Source organism: Phragmites australis, chromosome 4, assembly GCF_958298935.1.
Source record: "Phragmites australis chromosome 4, lpPhrAust1.1, whole genome shotgun sequence".
NCBI lineage: Eukaryota > Viridiplantae > Streptophyta > Magnoliopsida > Poales > Poaceae > Phragmites > Phragmites australis.
Window position 1 is genome coordinate 48636555 of NC_084924.1, and position 22245 is coordinate 48658799.

The 22245-nt window shown below is 45.7% G+C and overlaps 3 protein-coding genes across 3 annotated transcripts; 2 read left to right on the forward strand and 1 right to left on the reverse strand.

Annotated features, from left to right (window-relative positions):
• Nucleotides 1-477: 477 nt before the first annotated feature.
• LOC133917032 (homeobox protein knotted-1-like 3) lies at nucleotides 478-4708 on the forward strand. Its single transcript, XM_062360972.1, has 6 exons — nucleotides 478-1198; nucleotides 1321-1441; nucleotides 3560-3750; nucleotides 3895-4026; nucleotides 4165-4298; nucleotides 4399-4708. Exons 1-6 carry the CDS (start codon nucleotides 863-865, stop codon nucleotides 4400-4402), a joined length of 918 nt encoding a protein of 305 aa, XP_062216956.1. The 5' UTR covers nucleotides 478-862; the 3' UTR covers nucleotides 4403-4708.
• Nucleotides 4709-5466: 758 nt separating this feature from the next.
• LOC133917033 (uncharacterized) lies at nucleotides 5467-8595 on the reverse strand. Its single transcript, XM_062360973.1, has 8 exons — nucleotides 8343-8595; nucleotides 8216-8237; nucleotides 7178-7234; nucleotides 6994-7075; nucleotides 6488-6583; nucleotides 6242-6366; nucleotides 6139-6157; nucleotides 5467-6047 (listed from the first exon to the last, which is right to left on the reverse strand). Exons 1-8 carry the CDS (start codon nucleotides 8443-8445, stop codon nucleotides 5730-5732), a joined length of 822 nt encoding a protein of 273 aa, XP_062216957.1. The 5' UTR covers nucleotides 8446-8595; the 3' UTR covers nucleotides 5467-5729.
• Nucleotides 8596-11929: 3334 nt separating this feature from the next.
• Nucleotides 11930-14233, forward strand: LOC133914905 (zinc finger BED domain-containing protein RICESLEEPER 2-like). The gene is made up of 5 exons (XM_062357873.1): nucleotides 11930-12118; nucleotides 12839-13083; nucleotides 13207-13289; nucleotides 13374-14039; nucleotides 14133-14233. The coding sequence occupies exons 1-5, from the start codon at nucleotides 11930-11932 to the stop codon at nucleotides 14231-14233; spliced, it is 1284 nt and encodes a 427-aa protein (XP_062213857.1).
• Nucleotides 14234-22245: the final 8012 nt, after the last annotated feature.

The following is a 22245-nucleotide window of genomic DNA, read 5'->3' on the forward strand; positions in this document are numbered from 1 at the left end:
CAAACATGCAAGAGTTGTAGACAGCGATTGAATTACCCCATGCATGCGGCTGCCTAATATTTCTTGCTTAACTTCCAGAGTAGCATGTATAATAAGCTATGTCGTCCTAATTAAGCTACACTCTTTAAAGAAGAAGAAAAAGAACCACATGATCCATGCGAAGCTATATATGCAACCTCCTAAGGTTGTAACCCCTTGGAAACGCATTGGTGCAACTCGGTAGCTAGCTAGGCACCTTTTTCTTTAGGTTCTCTTTGGGCATGCTTAGATTCCAAAGCTTCACCCTCCTTGCGCACCTCACCATCTTCTCTCTTACCGGTCATTTCACCAGAAATGCAATACCATATGTCCTTCGCACGCACGGTCTATCTCAATCGTTCATCCTTTCTACTTATCCCTCGAGTGAGAATCTTAATATAAATAAACGATACTAATAAACTATATATGCGTATGCATGCTATATTAGAATTTTCTTTCCAACCCGTATTATATTCCTCTGCGGCTATGCATCATCGATCAGGCCTCAGCTAGCTACAGTTGGCTAGGTAGCTGCTCGATCATCTGCAGCTCCCGGCCGCCTTTTCCCTTGCCGTTGCCCCCTGGCTTAGGAGGCCTCGAAAAGACACCTCACCATCTCCTTTGTGTCCTTGCTAACGAACTCCTCATTAATTCCTTCTTCCTCTCCTCCGTCTCTCGTTGCTTAATTAGCTAGATAGCTCTATCTAGTCATTATCCTCGCCATACATACCCAACGCCGCACACGCAAACGCAAACGCTCGAGAGCACCAACCGCGCCAAGAAAGCTATAGCAACCTCTATTAGGTGTGCGCCCAAGAAGAAAGGGAGATCGATCAATCGATATATGCAGGGTGGTGATCAAGGAGGAGGGAGTCTGGACATGGACATGGGTGTGGGGTTCACCGGTGGCGCCGAGTGCTCGTCGTCTTCGGCGACGGCGGCCGCTGCCGCAGCGGAGGCGGAGGAGCGGCAGCTGCTCAAGGGGGAGATCGCGGTGCACCCGATGTGCGAGCAGCTGGTGGCGGCGCACGTGGGGTGCCTGCGCGTGGCGACGCCCATCGACCACCTCCCCCTCATCGACGCGCAGCTGGCGCAGTCGAGGAGCCTCCTCCACTCCTACGCCGCCCACCACAGCCCCTTCCTCTCCCCGCACGACAAGCACGACCTCGAGTCCTTCCTCGTACGTGCTGCTGCTACTACTAACCTCATCCTATTATCTAGCCACATCAGTTTCCATCTAGGTTTCGAGCTAGCTAATTGTTCCTCGGCATGCATGCATGGTTTGCATGGTGATGTATGCAGGCGCAGTACCTGATGCTGCTGTGCTCGTTCCGCGAGCAGCTGCAGCAGCACGTCCGGGTGCACGCCGTGGAGGCCGTCATGGCGTGCCGCGAGATCGAGCAGTCCCTGCAGGACCTAACCGGTAAGACATATATTCCTTACGTTTTTCAGTTCTCTCTTTTCCTTTCTCCTTATTTTTTGGTTGCATTTACATGAAGTGACCGAAGGTGTTATTTTCTCATGATCTGGTGCACTTTTCTTGTTCCTGTTAGTTAGTTTGAATGGTGCACACGCACTGTTTCTTTTGTTTGTTGACGCCTGCAAGCGTACAAAGGTAAAATTATTAGTTGCAGCGTCGTCGTCTTCCCCATGGCATCAGCTCTGAAGGTGCATGTGCCTTGCCTTTTAAGGTTTCCTCAATTCTTCACAGGTGCGCATATCTGTTGAGATTCAAGATCGAAATATTACCGAACAGAAAATTTAGTATACAAAAAGCATTGGAATAAGAATGCAAAATCAAGGAGAATACATATACATACATGGTCTGTTGAAGACTGGTCCAACTTAGATCGGGTGGTGAAGTTAAGGCCCACGTAGCAAAGCCCAACAGCCCAAGCGTACATGGCAAGGACAGAAGAAGCCGAGCCCTATCATCTATGTTAAAAAAAAAAAAAAGCTAAAGCACACCAAATTCTTATTATTTAGAGTATAATTTTCGTCCATTATAAAAAGAGAGTATATATATATTAAAAGAAGCACATATTATTGGATGGTTTCCTTATTATTTAGAGTATAATTTTCGTCCATTATAAAAAGAGAGTATATATATATATTAAAAGAAGCACATATTATTGGATGGTTTCCGATGTTAATCATGATCGCCAAATTCCAAAGTTCGACAATAAACCCACCTAATGTGTAGTTAGCGAGCTCAAGAGCATGGCTGTTAACCACAAGAGACGGGTGTCATACAGTTGGACTAGCTACTAAGTTGGTAGAAACACAGAATCATCAATTCCAACCATATTGGAATTATATGTGTGCGTGGATTTGTCTTCACGAATATTTATAATATTATAAATTTATTGGATTAAATGAATATATTCTAGATGAAAATAGTGATCAAATGTACGTATCAAAGACCGCGCTACATTCAAAACATAAGTATTTTTAACTGGAGAGAGTAATTAGATATGGTTTTTCATAGTGTTTTATTGTTTCTTTAATGGCATTCACTAAAGGAGGAGGTGAGTATTCGAGCCAGTTCGAAGACAAGACTTGGTCTATTACGCACAATTTCAGAAGTTTCATGATCATAAAAATAAAATTTCTTACCTACAAATATCTAGGAAAAGCGAAATCATCTCCAGGATTCTCAATCGATTATACCACATGACCCTGGAGGAGAAAAGGTTTCACATGACATGACCACACACTCTTAGCGTTCGGTCGTCCTCTCTTATAATGAGAAGTGAGACACATAAGCTTAGTAAAAGAGAAGGCCCATTCGATGCAATTACGAAAGAGCCGGTGTGCGAATAGCTGTGCATAGCTTATTAGCATATGCATGAACTACAACACTTTTGCCGTTCTAAGGTTTATAGGCTAGATCACCATTATTCTACTGGGTATCGACTTCAGGATTATTCCCGTTATTTTCAACCCTAATTCGATTGCTAGTTTTTTTTGGGAAAGGTTTTATTTGATTGCGCTAGCGTTACGTCGAAACCGCGAGGCAACGGGGAGTGTTTCATTGTTAGAGATTGCTCAATTTTTTCAGAGATCGATAGTAGTATCATATCAAAGCTTGGTGGTTTTGAGCTATGTTATCTTATCAACCTAGGCAGGTATAGTTGAAGCCCCTGTAGGCACCCAGCTACTATATATCCATCCAGTTTCCTATAGCTAAATGCTCCTGAACACTGTTACAAATAGAGACTAGCTGCAAAATTCCAAATGCGTCTAGATCTAGCATGCATGCGTTTTAATTGGGCATGCACTTCTCAAGTTGCCATGCGCATGGCTGGTACAATTTTCTACCTAGGCAGCTAACTCTCACGTTCCAATTCATGCATGCCTCGCCCACGTCCACAGGAGCCTTCATGTATGCATGGCTCCGTACATGTCTGTGTGGTGACTGGTGATTGTGATCTGAATGCAAACGGTCGAGCAATTTTCCTGTTTACAATCCACTAACGCTGTTCATTTCGAAAAAAAATTCATTCATGCTGTTGGTTGGTACGAATTTACTGATGTGCAGGCGCGACCCTGGAGGAAGGGACGGGGGCGACCATGTCGGAGGACGAAGAGGAGCAGCTGATAATGGAGGGGGCGATGGATATGGGCTCGGACGGGCACGACATGATGGGCTTCGGCCCGCTCCTCCCCACCGACTCTGAGCGCTCACTCATGGAGAGGGTCAGGAAGGAGCTCAAGATCGAGCTCAAACAGGTACGTAGAATCAAATTAAAATGTATACCACATGCATGGTCCATGCATTCTTAATTAGTTCTTCATTCATATATGCATGTTCATCGTCACATTTCCCTGCTCTGCTTTAAGCTGATCGATCAGGTCATTTCGAATTCGTTGCAGGGTTTCAAGTCACGAATTGAGGATGTGAGGGAAGAAATTATGAGGAAAAGGAGGGCCGGGAAGCTGCCTGGGGACACCACCAGCATCCTCAAGCAATGGTGGCAGCAACACTCCAAGTGGCCATACCCCACGGTGAGTACATTGTACCTGTCATGCATGGATGCAAGAATGCAACCAGCCATCTACTGCCACTCTACCTGTCGCCCTTCTTAGTTGTTCTCCATCCAAGCTACTTGCTGAAAGACGATATTATTTGAGTGGCTGGTACAGGAAGACGATAAGGCAAACCTTGTTGAAGAGACTGGCCTGCAACTGAAACAAATCAACAACTGGTTCATCAATCAGAGGAAGAGAAATTGGCACAACAACTCTCAGACGTCAACCCTGAAATCAAAGCGTAAAAGGTTAGATAAACTATAATGGTTAGATCTATCCTGTAATTTACTCCATAGTCTCTACGGTCTCTGATACATTTTTTCTCTCCCTTCGGCATATTATATGCAGGTGAGGGAGCTGCAAAATATACACCTGACACGTATACCAACTCGCTAATCAAACGAAGCTCGACCATGGCGACTCACAAGAATAAGAGGATCGATCGATTCAATTGTATATCTATTCGTTAGTCAGAGGTGACAAGTTAATGACATATATACATACTAGTCTGACCACTGCCATATTTGTTTGTTGTGATTTTTGAGCTGATATGCTCAAAGCATATTATTCTTGCTATTGGTGTAGTCTTAGTTTGTCTTTGAGTGTACGTACATAATCTGAGGATTAATTCATTTCCTGCGCACATATATAGTGATCATCAAGTGGCAGAAAAAAATGCATTCATGCTTGTACATTGCGTACAAGCTACTGTTATTTCTTGTCAACAATCTGTTTCATTCAGAAAATATGTAGCCGTCAATCATATACAGTAGTTGTTAAAGCATTCAACGGCTTATTGATGGAACGGAATCTCTATCGTTGTGGGCCTTGTATCAATTATGTATACCAAATTGAAATTGGACTACTGGTGGAGATTATTGGGACGATTAGGCCTAACCAAAACCCCAAGACAAATTAAGGTTGGAGCAAACCTCTCGTGACATGATATATAATCCCAAAGTTTTTCAGCATATAATTAACAAGAATTCTCGCAAGGACAACATCTATGCTTCCGATTAGTGTCTAGAATTGCATGATCATATAGGGATAATTGGCATGCAACTTGTCAAATATTCCAATCAACTAATGCTGGAGCTAGCTACGTCTCAACAAAGGACAACTCCGTTGAGACCTCACTGTCATGGAATCAACCTCTGGTTTCCTGATAATTGGTTTATCAGAGAAAAAAAATTGAGAAGAAAAACACCAATAAGTATTGCTTGAAGGTTGCTGTCTGTCTGATGTCTATCCATCTCGTCCTATGATAATATGTATCAAAGGCACTGGTTGTGCTCATTAGCATTTCATTCCATCACTCCAATATCAACTGTATAAAGTTGTGATTTTCGCATAAAGTGAAGTAAACTCACAACCATAATACTCGGGTTTAACATGACTCAGACGCGCTCCAGTTGCTGATCAATCGTCGAAAACAGACAACCTACAATCTCCATGAACAACGGTTATCACCAAATTCAAATACAGCTTTCCGACTCTGACTTGCATACATCACAGTCGTTCCTTATTTAAAGGATGTACTCAACACAGAATGATCAACACCCAGAGCATTCACATTGACTTAGCATCACCTATAAAACTACAACAGTCCTACTGTTTACATGTTTCACACAATATTTTGGTTGCCAAGCTAAGGCATCTCTCCAATTGTTGAACGTTGTTTACTTGCCATAGTAACCCTGTGGGGGGTAGGAACCTTGCGGGGGGTAAGAACCAGGTGGAGGGTGCGCACCAGGTGGAGGGTACGCACCACCCTGAGCCTGGGGATAACCTGGCGCAGGGTAACCAACTGGAGGATAACCTTGAGCAGGAGGAGGTGGATAGCCACCATAAGGCTGCCCGTATGCTGGTTGTGGTGCATATCCAGCAGGAGGCGGGATAGGCTGATCGATGCGCGACATTTGTTGCACTGGTGGCACTGCCATAGGCTGTGGGCCAAACTTCCCATCCCTCTTGTCCATTTCAACTTTGTGCTGTGTCTGCAGTTGCATTTCAGTGCCATAAGATGGATATGTATGGGTTAAGAGTGACGATTAGTTAGGTTACAAGCAGAAATGGATGTGTATTTACCTGCATACAGGCACAAACCCTGCAAACAAGGCCGCATAGGATTATCAAAACTGGGAAATTTACTATGGAGATGAGAAAGGAAAAATAGTTAGGGGAGCCTTACGTCCAGTAGACCATATCAGATATGCAGGAAAGGATCTGGGAAGCCTCTGAAAGTTCCTGACTGCCAACAATAGCTGCAACTAGAGAGAAGATGCAAGCAACTTGGCTAAGGCAGAACATGAAGCCCTGCAGTAAAAAGTGATACTCAGTCCAACCGACACATTGAGGAAAGAACATGAAGCCCTGCATAGGATCTTGAAAGTAAGCTAGGGTCAGACAAAGCAAAGATAGGAGGGAAGTGAGGTACAATGATGCAGTTATCGCACTGAGTTGTCTGGATGTTGAATTCATCTTGCAGCAAGAAGCGGGTTGACGCTACTGAATTGCCAAAGCAAAGAAACACCTGAAAAGAAAACAAATATTCAAGTTGAAATCAAGTCTTACCTAGGTTAAAATTATAGATATAAAAGCATCAGAAGTTTGACTGTGAGAAATGGGCTTTACATCAGCGTTGCCCCAATAGTACAATGATACAGGCTATTGATCAAATAGCCTAAAACACGAAAATAGCCAAATAAATCTATCTCGAGTATAAATGATCTGCAGTGATCATTTAAGCCTAATACATGGTGTTTCCAGGCATACCATGAAATAATAAAGTACACTGAGAATAGCAAATATAAAAATTTAATAAAATCAGCACAAACTATTAGATAGGTCACATATGGAATTCAAGCGCATCCAAGTCATAACTAAAAGTACACTGAAAGGAAACTACGGGGTAAAAGCAAATGGAATGGGCCTTGTACGTACCTCAGTTGCAAGACAGAATTCTGGGCATCGGCTTTCACCACACCTTCCACTGCATGGCATATAGCCAGCACAACAGACATATCTACAGCACACAGAAGCACAATGGAAATAAGTGATGAGGGGGACTAAACAAAAAGTCCCAGTTATAATCATAACAAGTAGAACAAAATAGAATGCACGCTACCTCGACATGTCGTTATAGAGAGCCCTTTTGCGAAGCATGTACGACACGCATGGTCCACTGAACAGAAAAGTAACATGCAGCGGATCAACAAATGGGTAAAAATATTCACATTTCCAAATGCTAACCCTGCCTATCCAATGCCTTGCACCACATGCTAGAACAGCAGTGTACAAAATGATGAAACATACTAGAGCCCTTCCTTTTGCATTAAAATGCTTTGGAAAGAGTGCTAGACCCTTTATATGGTTGATTATGAATGAGAGCACAGTCTGGAATGAACTTGAAGGCAGGGAACGAACACTGTTGGTCAAGACTCGACAGAACAAAAGATGATATACTTTTCAATGTCCTTTGGCCCAATTCATCTGGTGTACAGCTAACGACGGAATGCAGTGGGACTCTAATCTTTGTTTTCCATGCTTCGGCATAGTTTCTATCCTGGAATTGTCGTACGCTTGCTAGGATCCTCAGGTATTATAGGGTGTTTGGAAAACCAGTATGTCTCAAGAAATGCCTAAATTGTAACAGTCTAGGTCTTAGCCCAATATGAGCCATGTACGTACTGGTTTAATTTCTTTTGAATAGGATTCAAATGGAACAACGAGCTTGCTGCTCCGTGGAGTAGGATGCTAAAACATCACCAATTGCCACATGCATGTTTCACAAAGTTACATTCGTGAATGTATGCTCAGACGTTTTTTGATGCGATAATCTATTTGGTAAACCCAAAATATAGCCTGAATCAAGCAATATGCAAACAGGACAAGGGCACAACAATCCGACATGCCTAATTTTTAGAGTATTCAACGTTTGCCTCTAATAAATTGTTACGAATTTAGGCATTTTTCTGGTCGCTGGTAACTAAACAGCACAAATGCACAATGCAGAATCCACACAGAACTCTCATGATTAAAATCCCCTGAAACCCTAACTAAATTGAAAAATAGAACGGGCAACTTTCGCAGATCTATCAAAAAAACAGGGAGTTCAAAACTGAAGAACCGCAGACACGGAGATCGGGGAGGATCGATCGCTCACCACCACAGCGCGAGGCAGCAGTCTGCACAACGGGACAAAACCAAAAATCCATCAAAACCAAATCCCGCTCCGGAGATCACAGGAGAGTGGGGAAAAAAGGGGAAATGAACAAAGCAAGGGTGGTTACAGGGGAAGTCGGCCTGGATGGTGCTCGTGAGGTCGGTGTGCCACAGGTTGCGGTAGCTCTGGCGGAGCTGCATCTTGTCGAGGTTCGCCTGCGACGACGCCATGGCCGCCCTCCCGACTCCTGCGGAGAGATCGCCTCTGATCTAGCGAGGCGGGCGAGGTGGGAGACCGATAGGGCACAGGTTGCTTTGAACCGGCTGCGAGGTGGGGGGCGGACGCGGTGTCGGGTGTGGAGTAAGCAACAGAGAAGCAAAGCCGACGGTTAGATGGAGGTTCATGTCACGCTGCGGAGTCGCCGCTTTATTTTTATTTTTTCCTTTTTTATCTATATCGTGCTGGAAGGTTATAACGAAAATATAAATATTAGATATAATAATATTAAGTATAAATCTACAGTATAGAGATGTGGATATATGGAATGTCGTACAACGAATATGTCGCGAGCGATGCTGCAATTTAATTTCAAATGAGATCTAAAAAGAGAAGATTATACGCTATTTTTTTTTATAATTTTCTTTATTAATATAATGAATTCTATATCTGTAACCAGTGGAAACTCGGGACGATATGAATAGATGATAAAATTAGATAAATTATTCAAATTTTCAAAAATTATTAGATAAAAGGAGATTAAGAGAAAAAAGGTTATTGTCGGTGACATGGGAACCAGGGTCTCAAGTCCCGAGGCTAGGATAGCAGTCTGTCACGTGGCGCCCTCCCTCGAGGATTATCTTCCTGAGATTCGAGAAGACCAAGTTCCGAGAGAGGGTGTTCGGGACTATAAACAGTGGTCTCCGAGTTTCCCGATGACCCGAGAAGACCCAGTTCCGGGAGAGGGTGCTCGGGGCAATGAACAGTAGTCCCCGAGCACCCAAATTCCCCGATGGTAAAAAAAGATCAAGTTCCGAGAAAAAAATGCTTGGAGCCATAAACAGTAGTCCACGAGCACTCGAGTTCCCTGAGAATCTGAGCACTAAATGTTTCTAGATGATTCTTAAGAATAATCCAGACACTTGCTGGGGGTATGACCACCAGCTTTCGCCCAAAAAGAAGGGGGAAACAAAATTCTTTGTAGCTAACGCGTAGGATCATCCGAGTTCCAAACCATGGATTCTGCTTTTGCCGGCCTGGCCGTCCCAACTGGTCAATATAATTTGTGCAATTTCTAAGACGACATAGCTTAACAGATCATGTTGCATTTGTCTCGCATTATTACCAGTAGTCCTCCAGGAACAGGAACAGTCAAATCCCAACAATCCTTTTAGAATTTGCAGGCGAACTGCATGAAGAAATACTCACCTATCCTGGCCTGAACATACTTTCCACGTGCTGGACGTCACATTGGCAGCATGCATGTTGATCGTCGAAGCTGGAGAAATTCTAGCTGTCGTGAAAGCGAATTGAAAACTCGGCAGTTTTACAGTGTCTCACAATTCTTAACACATGCTTGTGGAAAACATTCCAATAGTTTTACCAAACCCTGATTCAATTTATGCAGGTAAGACTAAAGGGAGGCCAAACGCCCAAGGCACTGAAGCAATGCATCGTCTGACACTCACACTCACACTTGGGTGGAATCTGAATTCTCGGGCGCAGACAGCCAGGGCCCTGCAGCTACAGGGCTCGCCCATCCGGTCCCAAATTTTGGTTCGAAGTTGTGTATACCCCGATCGATCCACACGTCCATGTACTCTCACGCTGTCCCAAGTGAACATAGTATAAAGCTGTAAATATAAATATGAAACATTTGTGCTTCGGCCTCCTGCAAAAACAGGATGAGCTGTGCGGCAGATGCTTGTTGGCAGATTAATCCTTGTCCTTGCAAACACCGGCCTGGAATTGCGAGTACCTGTCACGTGCAGGCAGAGGTGTCATTGGGCATGTTTAAATTTGATTCCATGATTCGATCGGACTGCCGAGTCCGATTTGAAACGCTTCTGGCCATCAGAGTATAGTGCGCATTTGCCATTCGAGCAGCTGATTGTGAGTTCGTTTCAGAAACACTGTTGTCAACCTCAATCATTCTTTTTTGAATGCTGCAAGTTCAATCCGAGTTCGTTTCAAAGGATACAGGTGTTGTCATATTTTTTTCAGTTTCTGAAAGTGGAGTACAGTTTTTTTTTGTTCTAGATATAATCCAAATTAACGCTATACTAACATGCTAACAGCACATGTCTTAACCTAAATTTTCATACTAAAATCTTTCACCGGATTTTGAAGAGAAGGCTATTTTCTAGTTGATCAATGGAATGGATACTCAAGGCACAACTTGATTATCCCAAAGATCACCATGAACACCCACATGGCCTCATTGCAGAGCATAAAATCGTGGCGGTTGAACCCACGGGTCACAGTCATTAGAATAAACAAAAATTCTGTAGCACCTCATATGTATTCTTGATTAAACTTGGCAATGGGCTCAGATTACTCGTGTGCCCGCGGGCAAAAAAACCCGACGGGCATGGATATGGGTGCCATTCTTCGCCCGCGGGCACGAGTGCGGATTTGAGTATGAACCCAACAGGCATCAGGAAACGGACATGAAAACACTGTGCATGTACCCGCTCCACCCGCATACCCGCTCTAGTACCACTGACAGGTGGGCCCTAGACATTTAGTATATAAGAAAAATTCTAGGATTTTTTCCTCTCCTTCCACTCCCACCCGGCCACCAACCCACCAATTCCAGCCGCCGCTCCACAGACCAGTTTAGCGTCAGATCTCGCCGCCAGAAGTCACCGACACCACCAGAAGTTGCCAACGCCAGACCTGCTTCCGCCGCTACCAGTAGTCGCCGACGCCACCCCGGATTCCGCCGTCACCAGCCCCTCCCAGAGGTCGCCGATGCCAGACCTGCTTCCACCGCTACCAGTAGTCGCCGACGCCACCCCGGATTCTGCCGCCACCAGCCCCTCCCAGAGGTCGTCGACGCCGTCGTGATTCCGCCGCCAGCCGCCACCGGCCCGTCTCGAAGGTCGCCGACGCCGACCCGCGTCCGCCGCCACCGGCCCGTCCCGGAGCTCGCCGACGCCGACCCGCTTCCGCCGCCACCGGCTCGTCCCGGAGCTCACCGACACCAACTCGCTTCCGCCGCCACCGGTCTGTCCTCGAGCTCGCCGACGTCGACCCGCTTCCGCCGCCACCAGCCCATCCCGGAGCTCACCGACACCAACCCGATTCCGCCGCCTGCTCCCCCGACCTCGAGCCCGCACTGCCACCACCCAAGCGTCCAGTGCTAGCAAGTAGCAAGGTGAGCTCCTGAGTCCTGATGTGCTGCTCCATGCGTGGTAACAACATGCCATTTGATGGTTCTAGGCTTCTACCCTTGCTGTGATGTATCATGTATATGCGAGGGAATCTGATTAATTTTGTTGATTTAGGAAGCTGGTATATATGCATTTGGTTGACACCTGTGAGCACAAATGGTTAATATCAGCTTGGGCATTATGCATTTATGCTAGCTGTTTCCCTTTTAGTGTCATCTTTAATATGCTTGACATAGTCGCAACATTATGTAATACGCTTGACATCTATTTGTTTATGTCAAACGACAGCCCTTCTTGGCGCACATCGGCAACCCCTGCTGTGATGGCAACCCCTGGGAGTAGCTCTCAAGTGCAAGCCTCTCATGTATCCGGTTCTCTTGTTCCTGCATGTGGTACTGGATCTAGTGATGAAGACATTAATGTTGTGGACGTATCGGAGGACGAAGAAGTTGCTACTGCTGCTAGCTCAAAGAGGAAGCTCACCTCAGCTGTTTGGAACGACTTCGAGAAAGTGCATGTGGATGGAGTTTGGAAGGCTAAGTGCAACCACTGCAAGAGGAAACTTTCAGCCACATCAAGAAATGGTACAACCCATCTGAAAACTCATTTGAAAAGTTGTCCCTACAATAAAAATAAGGTAGGGGTGAAAATACAAGCTAATTTGCGGTTTGGAACCACCGAAAAGGGGGCAGTAGCTGTAGAAAACTATGTGTTTGATCAAGATATAGCTAGAAGAGCTCTTTTTTCCATGATATATTGCATGAGTGCCCGTTGTCTATTGTTGATCACCATGGCTTTCGTAAGTTTATTAGTACATTGCAACCTTTGTTTAAGATGGGAACTAGAAATACTATTAGAAATGACATCTTGAGTTTCTACAAGGGAGAGAAAAGGAGAGCTAGGATATTCTTGCAAAGGACAAATTACCGTGTTGCTATTACTACTGACCTTTGGACAGCTGATAATAAAAAAGAGGCTATATGACAGTCAGTGGACATTTTATTGATGACTCGTGGACACTTAAAAGATGCATATTGAGGTGATTTTCTAATTTTGCTTGCTGATTACATTGTATGTTTATGTTAATTACTTTGTTCAGCTGAGAGTCTCAAGTTTATCAAACTATGTGAAGCTTGCCATATAACTTTTATGATATTTGTGTAGGTTTGTGTATGTCCCATGCCCCCATACTGGACAAATTATCTGTGATGCGTTGCACAAATATCTCCAGAGTTGGGATCTTGATCGGAGGGTATCCATTGTGACCCTTGACAATTGTAGTACCAATGACAACATGATTGGCCTAATGGAGACAAGGCTTGGGGCAGCTAATATGCTATTGAAAGGAAAGTGGCTGCATATGCGGTGCTGCGCACACATCCTAAACCTCATCGTCAAAGATGGCATGGAAGTCATTGGAACTGCCGTTGCACACATTCGAGAGAGTGTTGCCTATTGGATTGCTACACCAAAGAGGTATGAAAAGTTTGAGAAAACAGCTATAGATGAAAATGTTGAATTGGATAAGAAGTTGCACTTAGATTGCAAAACTAGATGGAACTCAACTTACATCATGTTTAAAATTGCTATCCCTTATAGGAAGGTTTTTGAACATTTGGGTGAACTTGATAGGAACTTTGTTTGCCCTCCAGAAAATGATTGGATATTTGCTACTACCATTTGTGAGAAATTAGAATTATTCTATGAGCTCACTGTGTTGTAATCTGGGACAAAGTATGTGACAGCTAACCTTTTCTTCCCTAAAGTATGTGAGATTAAACTTAAAATCAATTCTTGGGGTCATGATGAAGATGAAACTATTAGGAAAATGTCTGATGCCATGATAGAAAAGTATGATAAGTATTGGGCTGACATCCACAGTCTTATGGCTGTTACTGTTATTCTTGATCCACGTCTTAAGATGACAATGTTGCATGCTTGCTACATTGCTCTTTTTGGTGAAGATGCAGCTGAAAAATATGTTACAGAGGCTCATCAATTGCTAACTGATTTGATGAAACATTACCAAGTGAAAAACCAAGAGTTTGTAAGTACATCATCTAGTGGTGCTTCTTCTTCAGTTGGTGCAGCTGCTGTGTTGTCAATTTTTAAAACCCTTGCTGCAAATAAGAAGACTACTAGCTTTGTTAGAAGTAAGAATGAGCTAGATCGCTATTTGGATGACGAAACTCTTCCTCATGATGAGAATGATTATTTTGATGTCTTTGGTTGGTGGAAGTTGGAGGGAACTCGATATCCCACTTTGAGACTTATTGCTCGTGACATATTGGCTATTCCAATCACCACAGTTGCTTCTGAATCAGCCTTTAGCACTAGTGAGAGGATTTTAAGTGAGCATCGCAGCCGTCTTACTCCTAGAATGTTGGAAGCTTTGATGTGCAGCCAAAGTTGGCTTCGTCACACTCTCAAAGGTAAACAAATGTGCATTTGTAATGTATTCTATTTCTAGTTTTCTACTATATAACCTGTAGATTGTTACTAATGTACATGAAACTTGATTGTAGACGAAGGTGATAGAAAGTTCAATAGCTTCTGGTCATGCCTTGAAGATATTGAAGAAGAAATGAAGGAAGAATCATGCATCACTACCATTGACTCTGATTAGTGACCTTTATTGTGTAATTGCGTTGTTGAACAATCTTGTATTTCTGTATGTGATCATTGTTGAACTTTATTGTGTGATGAACTACATGAGATGCACTAGAGTACTTGATGGCTATGTTATCTATAAACTATGTGAGATGTTATCGTTATATTGTATCACGAGTTGGATGAATTATTTTCATGTTTCTTATCTTTATATTCATTATTGTTCATGTATGAATTGAACTTGCATCCTAGATAAGTTTGTTGTTTCCTGTATACTAGATGTCCAGATCTGGATATTGTGTTGATACGTTTACCGTATGGCTGGCGGGCATACGGGTTTGCCTGCGGGAGTGCCTGCGGGCACGATATTCCCGCAGGCAGCAGGCACAGGCGGCGTTTCCTGTCCGTGGCGGGTGGCAGGCGCGGGCGCGGGCGCGGGCGTGTGTAGCCTCTGCCCACGAGCATTTTGCCCGTTGCCAACTTTATTCTCGATTTATGGAGGTAATCATTGCTAGGTATTGGGCCCTTTGGGACCAGCCAAGGGATACAAAAGGCAACCAATGCGAGTAGCAGAGGGCATGAACAGAACAGCCGAACCGGCCTTCTCTCACGTTCTTACTCCTCGGCCTATTCTTCCCTAGCTTTTCTACCCCTCCTCTCTCTCTCAAATCTGTACCATTCATAAGGTCTGTTATCCCATGAACGAGAGTGTGATTTGTCGAGTTTTTGAGCCATTTGGATCAGTGAAATATGTGAAGGTGTTTGTGGAACCAAATTGGGTGTTTGCTCGGGTTGTGTTTCAAGTGAAGCAGGAGGCAAATTAGGCTTATCGTGACTTGCATGGCCGGTGTATGTATGATGGTTGCTGTCAGCTTGACATCCATTATGGGACTTTTCATGGGCCCGAAGTTGCTCCGGTCACGAGCAGCGGCGATGTCATCCCCAACTCGGCTGCTTCTATCGAGTGCGTCAGTGTCATTCCATCCACCAAGCCTAACACCAACGACGAGTGCTTCTTCCTCACCTCCTCCGACTTCAAGGCCTCTGTCGTGGGAGCCTTCGACTCCGTCCTCTCCGGCACCGATGGCGAAGGCCGCTACCGACCAGTGGTTCATCGACGTGCTCAACGCCCTCACGTCGCACCCCGTTGAGCATGGAATCCATAAAATGGGCTACCTCTTCAGCATCGACACCACCTCCAACAACAGCACATGCCATGTTCACCGAGGCTCTGAATGACGGTGCAAATTACATCAGCCGCCTCTCGGACGCAATTGTGCTTGACATGTTCCCTGTGCCTAGGTTTGATGGGGTGGTGCTGCTGAGGATGTGAAGCGTGAAGAAGGTGATGTTCGTGAGCGACTCGCTGGCGATGAACCAGTATGAGTTGCTACTCTGCAAGTGAAAGGATCTAATGGCCCTAGGGGGTGAATATGGCTCTAATCAAACCTTAAAACAACTATCGATTTCTAGAACAAGTAGTAGCCTTAGCCTAGAAGAAGGAAATGCAACTACTCGAGCAAGCAAAATAAAACATAGAGAACAAAAATGCAAGCATATAACTTAAGATTAAATTATGGAATTGAAACTTACATGAAAGTATATGCTAGAGGTAAATTGCGGAATAGAAAGAGAGTAGGGAAGAGGGCACCGATTTTTTCTCCGAGTTATCGAAGAGTTGTCACTCTCCTCTAATCCTCGTTGGAGCATCCACACAAGGATATCGCTCCCCCTTGAGTCACCAAGACTCAAATGCTCACTAGTGATTGCAACTTCTCCATCTCCGGATTGACGGACATCAAACTAAGTACAAGCTCTTCTTGGGGCTTCCACAAGAACTCCAAGAGCTCACCGAGAATACCTCCAATCATCACGACCAGCTGCCAACCACCAAGAGTAACAAGCTAACTGGTTTACTTGATCCCTCAAGCTTAAACAATAGCTAGATGCACACTCGCTACTCTTGAAGTACTAATGAAGTCCTTAATATTCAATTAGGGACTTGAAAATCAATTCAAGTGCTCTCCCTTGCTTCTTGATGACACAAACAGTGTATGAACTCCTCTAGGTTGCAAGAGATACGAAAGAAACCGAGTGAGGGGGTATATATAGGCTAGAGATCCAAATCTAGCCATTGTCCAACCACCCACACTTTCTGTGAACACTGGATGTTTCGGTGCATACACTATTATACACACCGGATAATCCAGTGAGTAACCTTTTCCAAAAGCTAGCCTTCCAGCTGTCAGTAGCTGTTGCCTAAAAAACTTTGGTGTTTTTCATACCACATTACCGGATAACTCGGTGAGTTTATTTCACATACACTGAGACACCAAGTCTGAAAATGCTCCGGTGTGTTGCACATCTAAACACCGGACCATCCATGCCTTGAATTACAATTCCTCCAAAAATTCCAACTTTCTGTTAAATGCTCCGGTGGTCATCTTCTCTGAACATCGAACAATTCGATGTACTTAGCTTCAATTTTCCTCAGAAAATGTTCCTTCTGTTAAATACTCCGGTGGACATATTTATCATCACCGAACAATCCGGTGAGGTCATTCAGCTTTTGCTCAAAACAGAAATAAGGTCCAATGAGTACTCCTTCAGCACTGGATAATTCGGTGAGAACAAAAACTATGAGGCTCATCCAATTCAATTGACTTTGAGCACTAACTTCTTGACTTCTCACCCATGTGCTTCTTTGAGATACCTAGTGCTAGATTTTTGCACGTGTGCATCTAACTAAATCTAGACTCAACTAGATCAAGCTACAACACTTAGTACCCTTTATAGTACGGTCAGAAGATTAGAAAGGAACCTATATTTATTATAAGTGTACTTCATTACCTTGTGACACTTAGAACTAGAAGATCCTTAATTTTGACGTAAATATCCTTTTGGTCGTCCAACAGAAACTCATGAGAGACCAAGAAAACCCATATAATCATTGTGAACTAAGTTTTTGATTCTCTTCAAAATATACATGTTAGTCACAATAATACGGTTGTCATTAATCATTGAAATACTTACCACTTACCTAGTGGCCTAGATGCTACAACATGCTCCATGCCACCATGCCTAGGGCTCGCACCATCATCTCACCGACGTCCGGGATGATCGACCCCTCCGCCACAGTTCGGTTAGAGGACTACAATGTGATGCTAGTATACTACTTCGCGTTGCGCCTTGCAGCATTCATGGCCATAGCGGGGGTGTTGTGAGCAGAGGTGGAGGCCGTGGATCGCACCATGCTGTCCAAGTTCATGGCTGATGACATCGACGTCACAACATGGGTCGCATTCAGGGGCTGTGAAGGGAGGTGCGTCTTGGTCACATGGATGCCCCAGGTCATGTGGTGCGCCAAGGAGCACCTCGATGCACATGAGGTGTTCAGATGCGAGCTGGAGTACATGCATACACTAAACATAATATCGGGCCTAGATGCAGTAAGGTAAAGAAGTGATCCGATCATAGAACGATAAAGTTTTTGGTTAAGCGATTTACCCGTTGCATCCAACTCGAGATGTCCATTAGTAGGCATGAGAGTCTTGATTGGCTTGCAATCATCTATCTTGAATTTTTTAAGGATGCCCTCGTGTACTTTTTTTTTGATGAATAAACGTCCTTTCATTCAATTGCTTGATTTGAAATCCAAATAAGTAGTTGAGCTCACCAATCGTCGACATCTCGAACTCCCTAGATATTATGTCACCAAATTCTTTACAAAAATCTTTGTTAGTTGAACCAAATACTATATCATCAACATAAATTTGACACAAGAAATGCTCATTGTTGATGATCTTTGTGAACAATGTAGTGTTCACCATATCAATCTTGAATCCTTGGTTAATGAGAAAGTCATGTAGGCGTTCATATAAGCTCTTAGGGCTTGCTTGAGTCCATAAAATGCCTTGTGCAACCTATAAACATGATTAGTATATTTAGAATCTTCAAAACCGGGAGGTTGTTCAATACAAACAAGTTCATTAATGAAGCTATTTAAAAAAGCACTCTTCACATTCATTTTATAAAGTTTGATATTATGATGTGAAGCAAATACAAGAAGGATATGAATGGCTTCAAACCTTGCCACAGTAGCGAATGTTTTGTCAAAATCCAAACCTTCAACCTGTGCAAAACCTTACGTAACTAGTCATACCTTGTTACGCACCACCACACCATGTTCATCTTGTTTGTTGCGAAAGATCCACTTGGTGCCAATCACATTCTTTTCTTGAGGCATCTCTTCAAGTATCCATACTTCATTACGAGTGAAGTTGTTAAGTTCTTCTTGCATAGCAATCACCCAATTCAAATCTTTAAGAGCATCATCTACATGTGTGGGTTCCAAACAAGAGATAAACGAGTAATATTCACAAAATGAAGCATATTGATGAGAGCAAGTTCTTACTCCCCTAAATGGACTCCTAATGATCAAGTCAATTAGTTGATCCTTAGAAATGTATGTTTGCTTCACTTGTGGTTCTTAAAGTGTATCGTGTGGTGCTCTAACATCTGAGCTTAAACTTGAGCTTCCTCTTGAGAGATATGGACATCTTTATGATGGAAGTGGTTGATCATTTTCTCATCATCTTGACCAACTTGAGGTGCTATGGAGGTGTGTGGAGTGGAAGTAGAAGGTACATCTTCATTATCCTCTTTAGACTCGATATCCTCAATCACCATATTCTTCATCGCATCTCTCAATGGTTCATCACCTACGTCGTCACAAGAAATACCTTCTCATTGGGAGACATTAGATCCATCAAACTCCACATCATAAGTTCCTTCAATAAAACCGGTGGCATTGTTGAATACTTGATATACTTTGGAGTTCGATGCATAATCAACAAAAAAAACTAATATCACAACGTTTTTCAAACTTGCCTATGTGTTCTCTTTTCTTGTAGATAAAGCACTTACACCCGAACAACCAGAAATAGGGGATATTGAGTTTCTTCCCAATGAGAAGCTCGTATGACGTCTTCTTCAAAAGTCGGTGGAGATACACTCGGTTGGATGCATGACATGTCGTGTTGTTTGCTTCTGCCCAAAACTTCTCCAGCGTACCATGCTCATCCAACATTGCTCTTGCAAGAGTGATCAAGTTCCTATTCTTTCTCTCCACTACATAATTTTGTTGAGGGGTTAGGTTGATGAAAACTCATGCTTGATACCTCTATCATCACAATAATCTTCAATTTGAGTGTTCTTCAACTTCGTGACGTTGTCACTCTGGATCTTCACAATTGTGATCTCAAACTCATTTTGAGCCCTTTTTGCGAACTTCTTGAAGATCCCAACAGTCTTGCCCAGAAGATCGCTGGCTGCAGGAAGTGGCCGCCCTGGTGGGCACAGCTCACCGGCTGGTGCTGGCCGAAAGCTCCCGTGCCACCTCCCACCACGGCACACGAGGCTGAGGCAGAGGACCAGGCTTCCTCTATACCGACCCATGACCGCTGGGGTTCCCCAGCGCGACGGTGTTCGCCTCCCAAGGGCGCTGCCCGCGCTACGAGATACGTCACCGGCTGTCGCGCATTCACCAACGAGCTCTGCCGGGTCAACTGGCCCACGAAGTTCAGGCCAGAACTACCGAAGAAGTACGACTGGTCCATCGATCACGTCGAGTTGCTCCAGATTTACACCATCACCGTTCAAGCGGCGGGCGGCAGCGAAAAGGTTATGGCCAATTACTTCCATGTAGCCTTGAGGGGCTCTGCCCGTTCATGACTTATGAACTTACCCCCAGGATCCATTAGCTCCTGGGATGATCTTTGCCACCAGTTCGTGACCAACTTTTAGGACACTTTCACGCGCCCCGGCTTGGAGTGCGACCTCCACGCCGTAAAGCAACATGAGGGGGAGACACTGAGGCGCTTCATACAGCGCTTTAGCCAGGTCTGCAACACCATCCCACGGATAACCCCCTATGCCATCATCGTCGCATTCCGGCAGGGCGTCCGCGATGAGCGGATGCTCGAGAAGCTAGGTACGCACGAAGTCGAAACCACCGCAGAGCTGTACGCGCTGGCCGATAAGTGCGCAAAGGCGGCGGAGGCTCGGGCGTGGCATGTCCCGCGCCCTGAGCAACCCGCTGCCGACCAACCAGGTTCTTTCCGCTTCGACAAGCGGGAAAAGAAAACGAGAAGAAGGCGCGATGCTGCCCCTGTCGTGCCGGCAGAGGGTCCCGCCCGCATGCATGCGGAGGGCCCAGACCACAGGCTGGCACGCCGGGCGGCCGCCGACAGAAGGCCCGCTCCCGCGAGGGCTCTGGCTCCCGCGAGGGCTCCCGCTCCCGCGAAGCCCAAGCCAGGAAATTGGTGCGAGATCCACCAGACTGAGTGGCATGACCTCACGGAGTGCCGTTCGGTCAAAGGCCTCGTCGAGTGGCACTAGAAGGAGCGCGAGGAGCGCCGAAGGGGCGACGGTGACAGAGCCGCCCCCGAGAACCAAGAGCTCGGGTTCCAGGAGCCCGAGCACACCGTCGCCTTCATCGACGGAGGTGCGTACACGCCCTCCTCCCGTCGCTGCATCAAAACCATGCGGCGCGAGGTGTGCTCGGCGACCCTAGGCGCTGCGGCCGCAAGGCCCCTGAAGTGGTCGGAAACCCCGATCACCTTCAGCCTGACGGACTACCCCGCGAGTACTGCAGGCGTGGGGCGACTACCTCTAATAGTGTCCCCCACTATCTGCAACGTAAAGATCAGCAGAGTGCTGATCGATAGGGGTGCAGGCCTAAACCTCCTATCCTAGGAGGCTTTCGAGAAGCTGCAGGTGCCTTCCCAGCACCTAAAGCCGTCGCTCCCCTTCTACGGGGTGACTCCCGGGCACACCCTGAGCTGCCCGTGACTTTCGGGGGCTGGGACAACTTCCGGACGGAGAACGTCATCTTCGATGTGGCGGAAGTCCCTCTCCCCTACAACGCCATACTCGGGCGCCCGGCACTCGCTCGGTTCATGGTGGTCACGCACTATGCCTACCTTACGGTTAAGATGCCGGGCCCTGCAGGCCCCATCTCCGTGCCCGCCGAGACCGGCAGTGCCATCTCCTGCGTCGAGCAGCTCTACTCGGCCTTGGTCTCTGCTCGGGCCGAGGTCGAAGGACACCCAGGGGGCCCAAGACCCTCTTCATCCAAACCCCGACTCGCTGCTGACACCTCCGTTCCTACGAAAGAGGTCGTGGTGGGCGAAGACGCTTCCCAGGTAGTCCGGATCAGCGGTGACCTGGGCGGCAAATAGGAAAGCACGCTCGTCACCTTCCTCCGAGCTAACGTCGACGTGTTTGCATGGCAGCCGTCCGATATGCCCGGAATCCCTAGGGAGGTGTTCGAGCACCACCTTGCTGTGCACCCCGACGCGCGACCGGTGAGGCAGAAGGTCCGGCGGCAGGCGCCCGAGCGCCAGGAATTCATCCGGGAGCAAGTCAGCAAGCTCCTTGACGCCGGCTTCATCCGAGAGGTCCTACACCCAGAGTGGCTGGCAAACCCAGTCATCGTCCCGAAGGCCAACGGCAAGCTTCGCATGTGCGTCGACTACACCAACTTAAACAAGGCATACCCGAAAGATCCTTTTCCTTTATCCCGCATAGATCAAATTGTAGATGCCACTACGGGGCGCGATCTTTTATGTTTTTTAGATGCAAATTCGGGTTATCATCAAATCCGCATGGCCAAACAGGACGAGGAAAAAACTTCTTTTACCACTCCGGTGGGGACTTATTGTTATGTGTCAATGCCATTTGGTTTGCGCAACGATGGGTCATCTTTCCAGCGGGTCATGCGCATTACCCTTGATTCATAGGTTGGCCGTAACGTCGAGGCTTACATTGACGATCTCGTGGTCAAATCTCGAGACCATGCCACCCAGCTGGAGGACTTAGCCGAGACTTTCAACAGTCTCCTCACTACCCGCTTGAAGCTCAACCTCGAGAAGTGTGTCTTCGGGGTGCCCGTGGGCAAGCTCCTCGATTTCTTGGTTTCTAGCCGAGGAATCGAAGCCAATCCGGAGAAGATCCGGGCCATCGAAC

Bases quoted from the DNA above. Each gene is read 5' to 3' on its own strand.
- LOC133917033 (XM_062360973.1), bottom strand. From the start codon at position 8,445: ATGGCGTCGTCGCAGGCGAACCTCGACAAGATGCAGCTCCGCCAGAGC. The intron at 7,235-8,215 runs GTGAGCGATCGA...TTTTCTGTTCAG, and splicing joins TGCTGCCTCGCGCTGTGGTG to TGGACCATGCGTGTCGTACA. The intron at 6,584-6,993 runs GTACGTACAAGG...TTTTCTTTTCAG, and splicing joins AATTCTGTCTTGCAACTGAG to GTGTTTCTTTGCTTTGGCAA.
- LOC133914905 (XM_062357873.1), top strand. From the start codon at position 11,930: ATGGCAACCCCTGGGAGTAGCTCTCAAGTGCAAGCCTCTCATGTATCC. The intron at 13,084-13,206 runs GTATGAAAAGTT...TATCCCTTATAG, and splicing joins TGGATTGCTACACCAAAGAG to GAAGGTTTTTGAACATTTGG. The intron at 14,040-14,132 runs GTAAACAAATGT...ACTTGATTGTAG, and splicing joins GCTTCGTCACACTCTCAAAG to ACGAAGGTGATAGAAAGTTC.
- LOC133917032 (XM_062360972.1), top strand. From the start codon at position 863: ATGCAGGGTGGTGATCAAGGAGGAGGGAGTCTGGACATGGACATGGGT. The intron at 3,751-3,894 runs GTACGTAGAATC...AATTCGTTGCAG, and splicing joins TCAAGATCGAGCTCAAACAG to GGTTTCAAGTCACGAATTGA. The intron at 4,027-4,164 runs GTGAGTACATTG...TGGCTGGTACAG, and splicing joins CCAAGTGGCCATACCCCACG to GAAGACGATAAGGCAAACCT.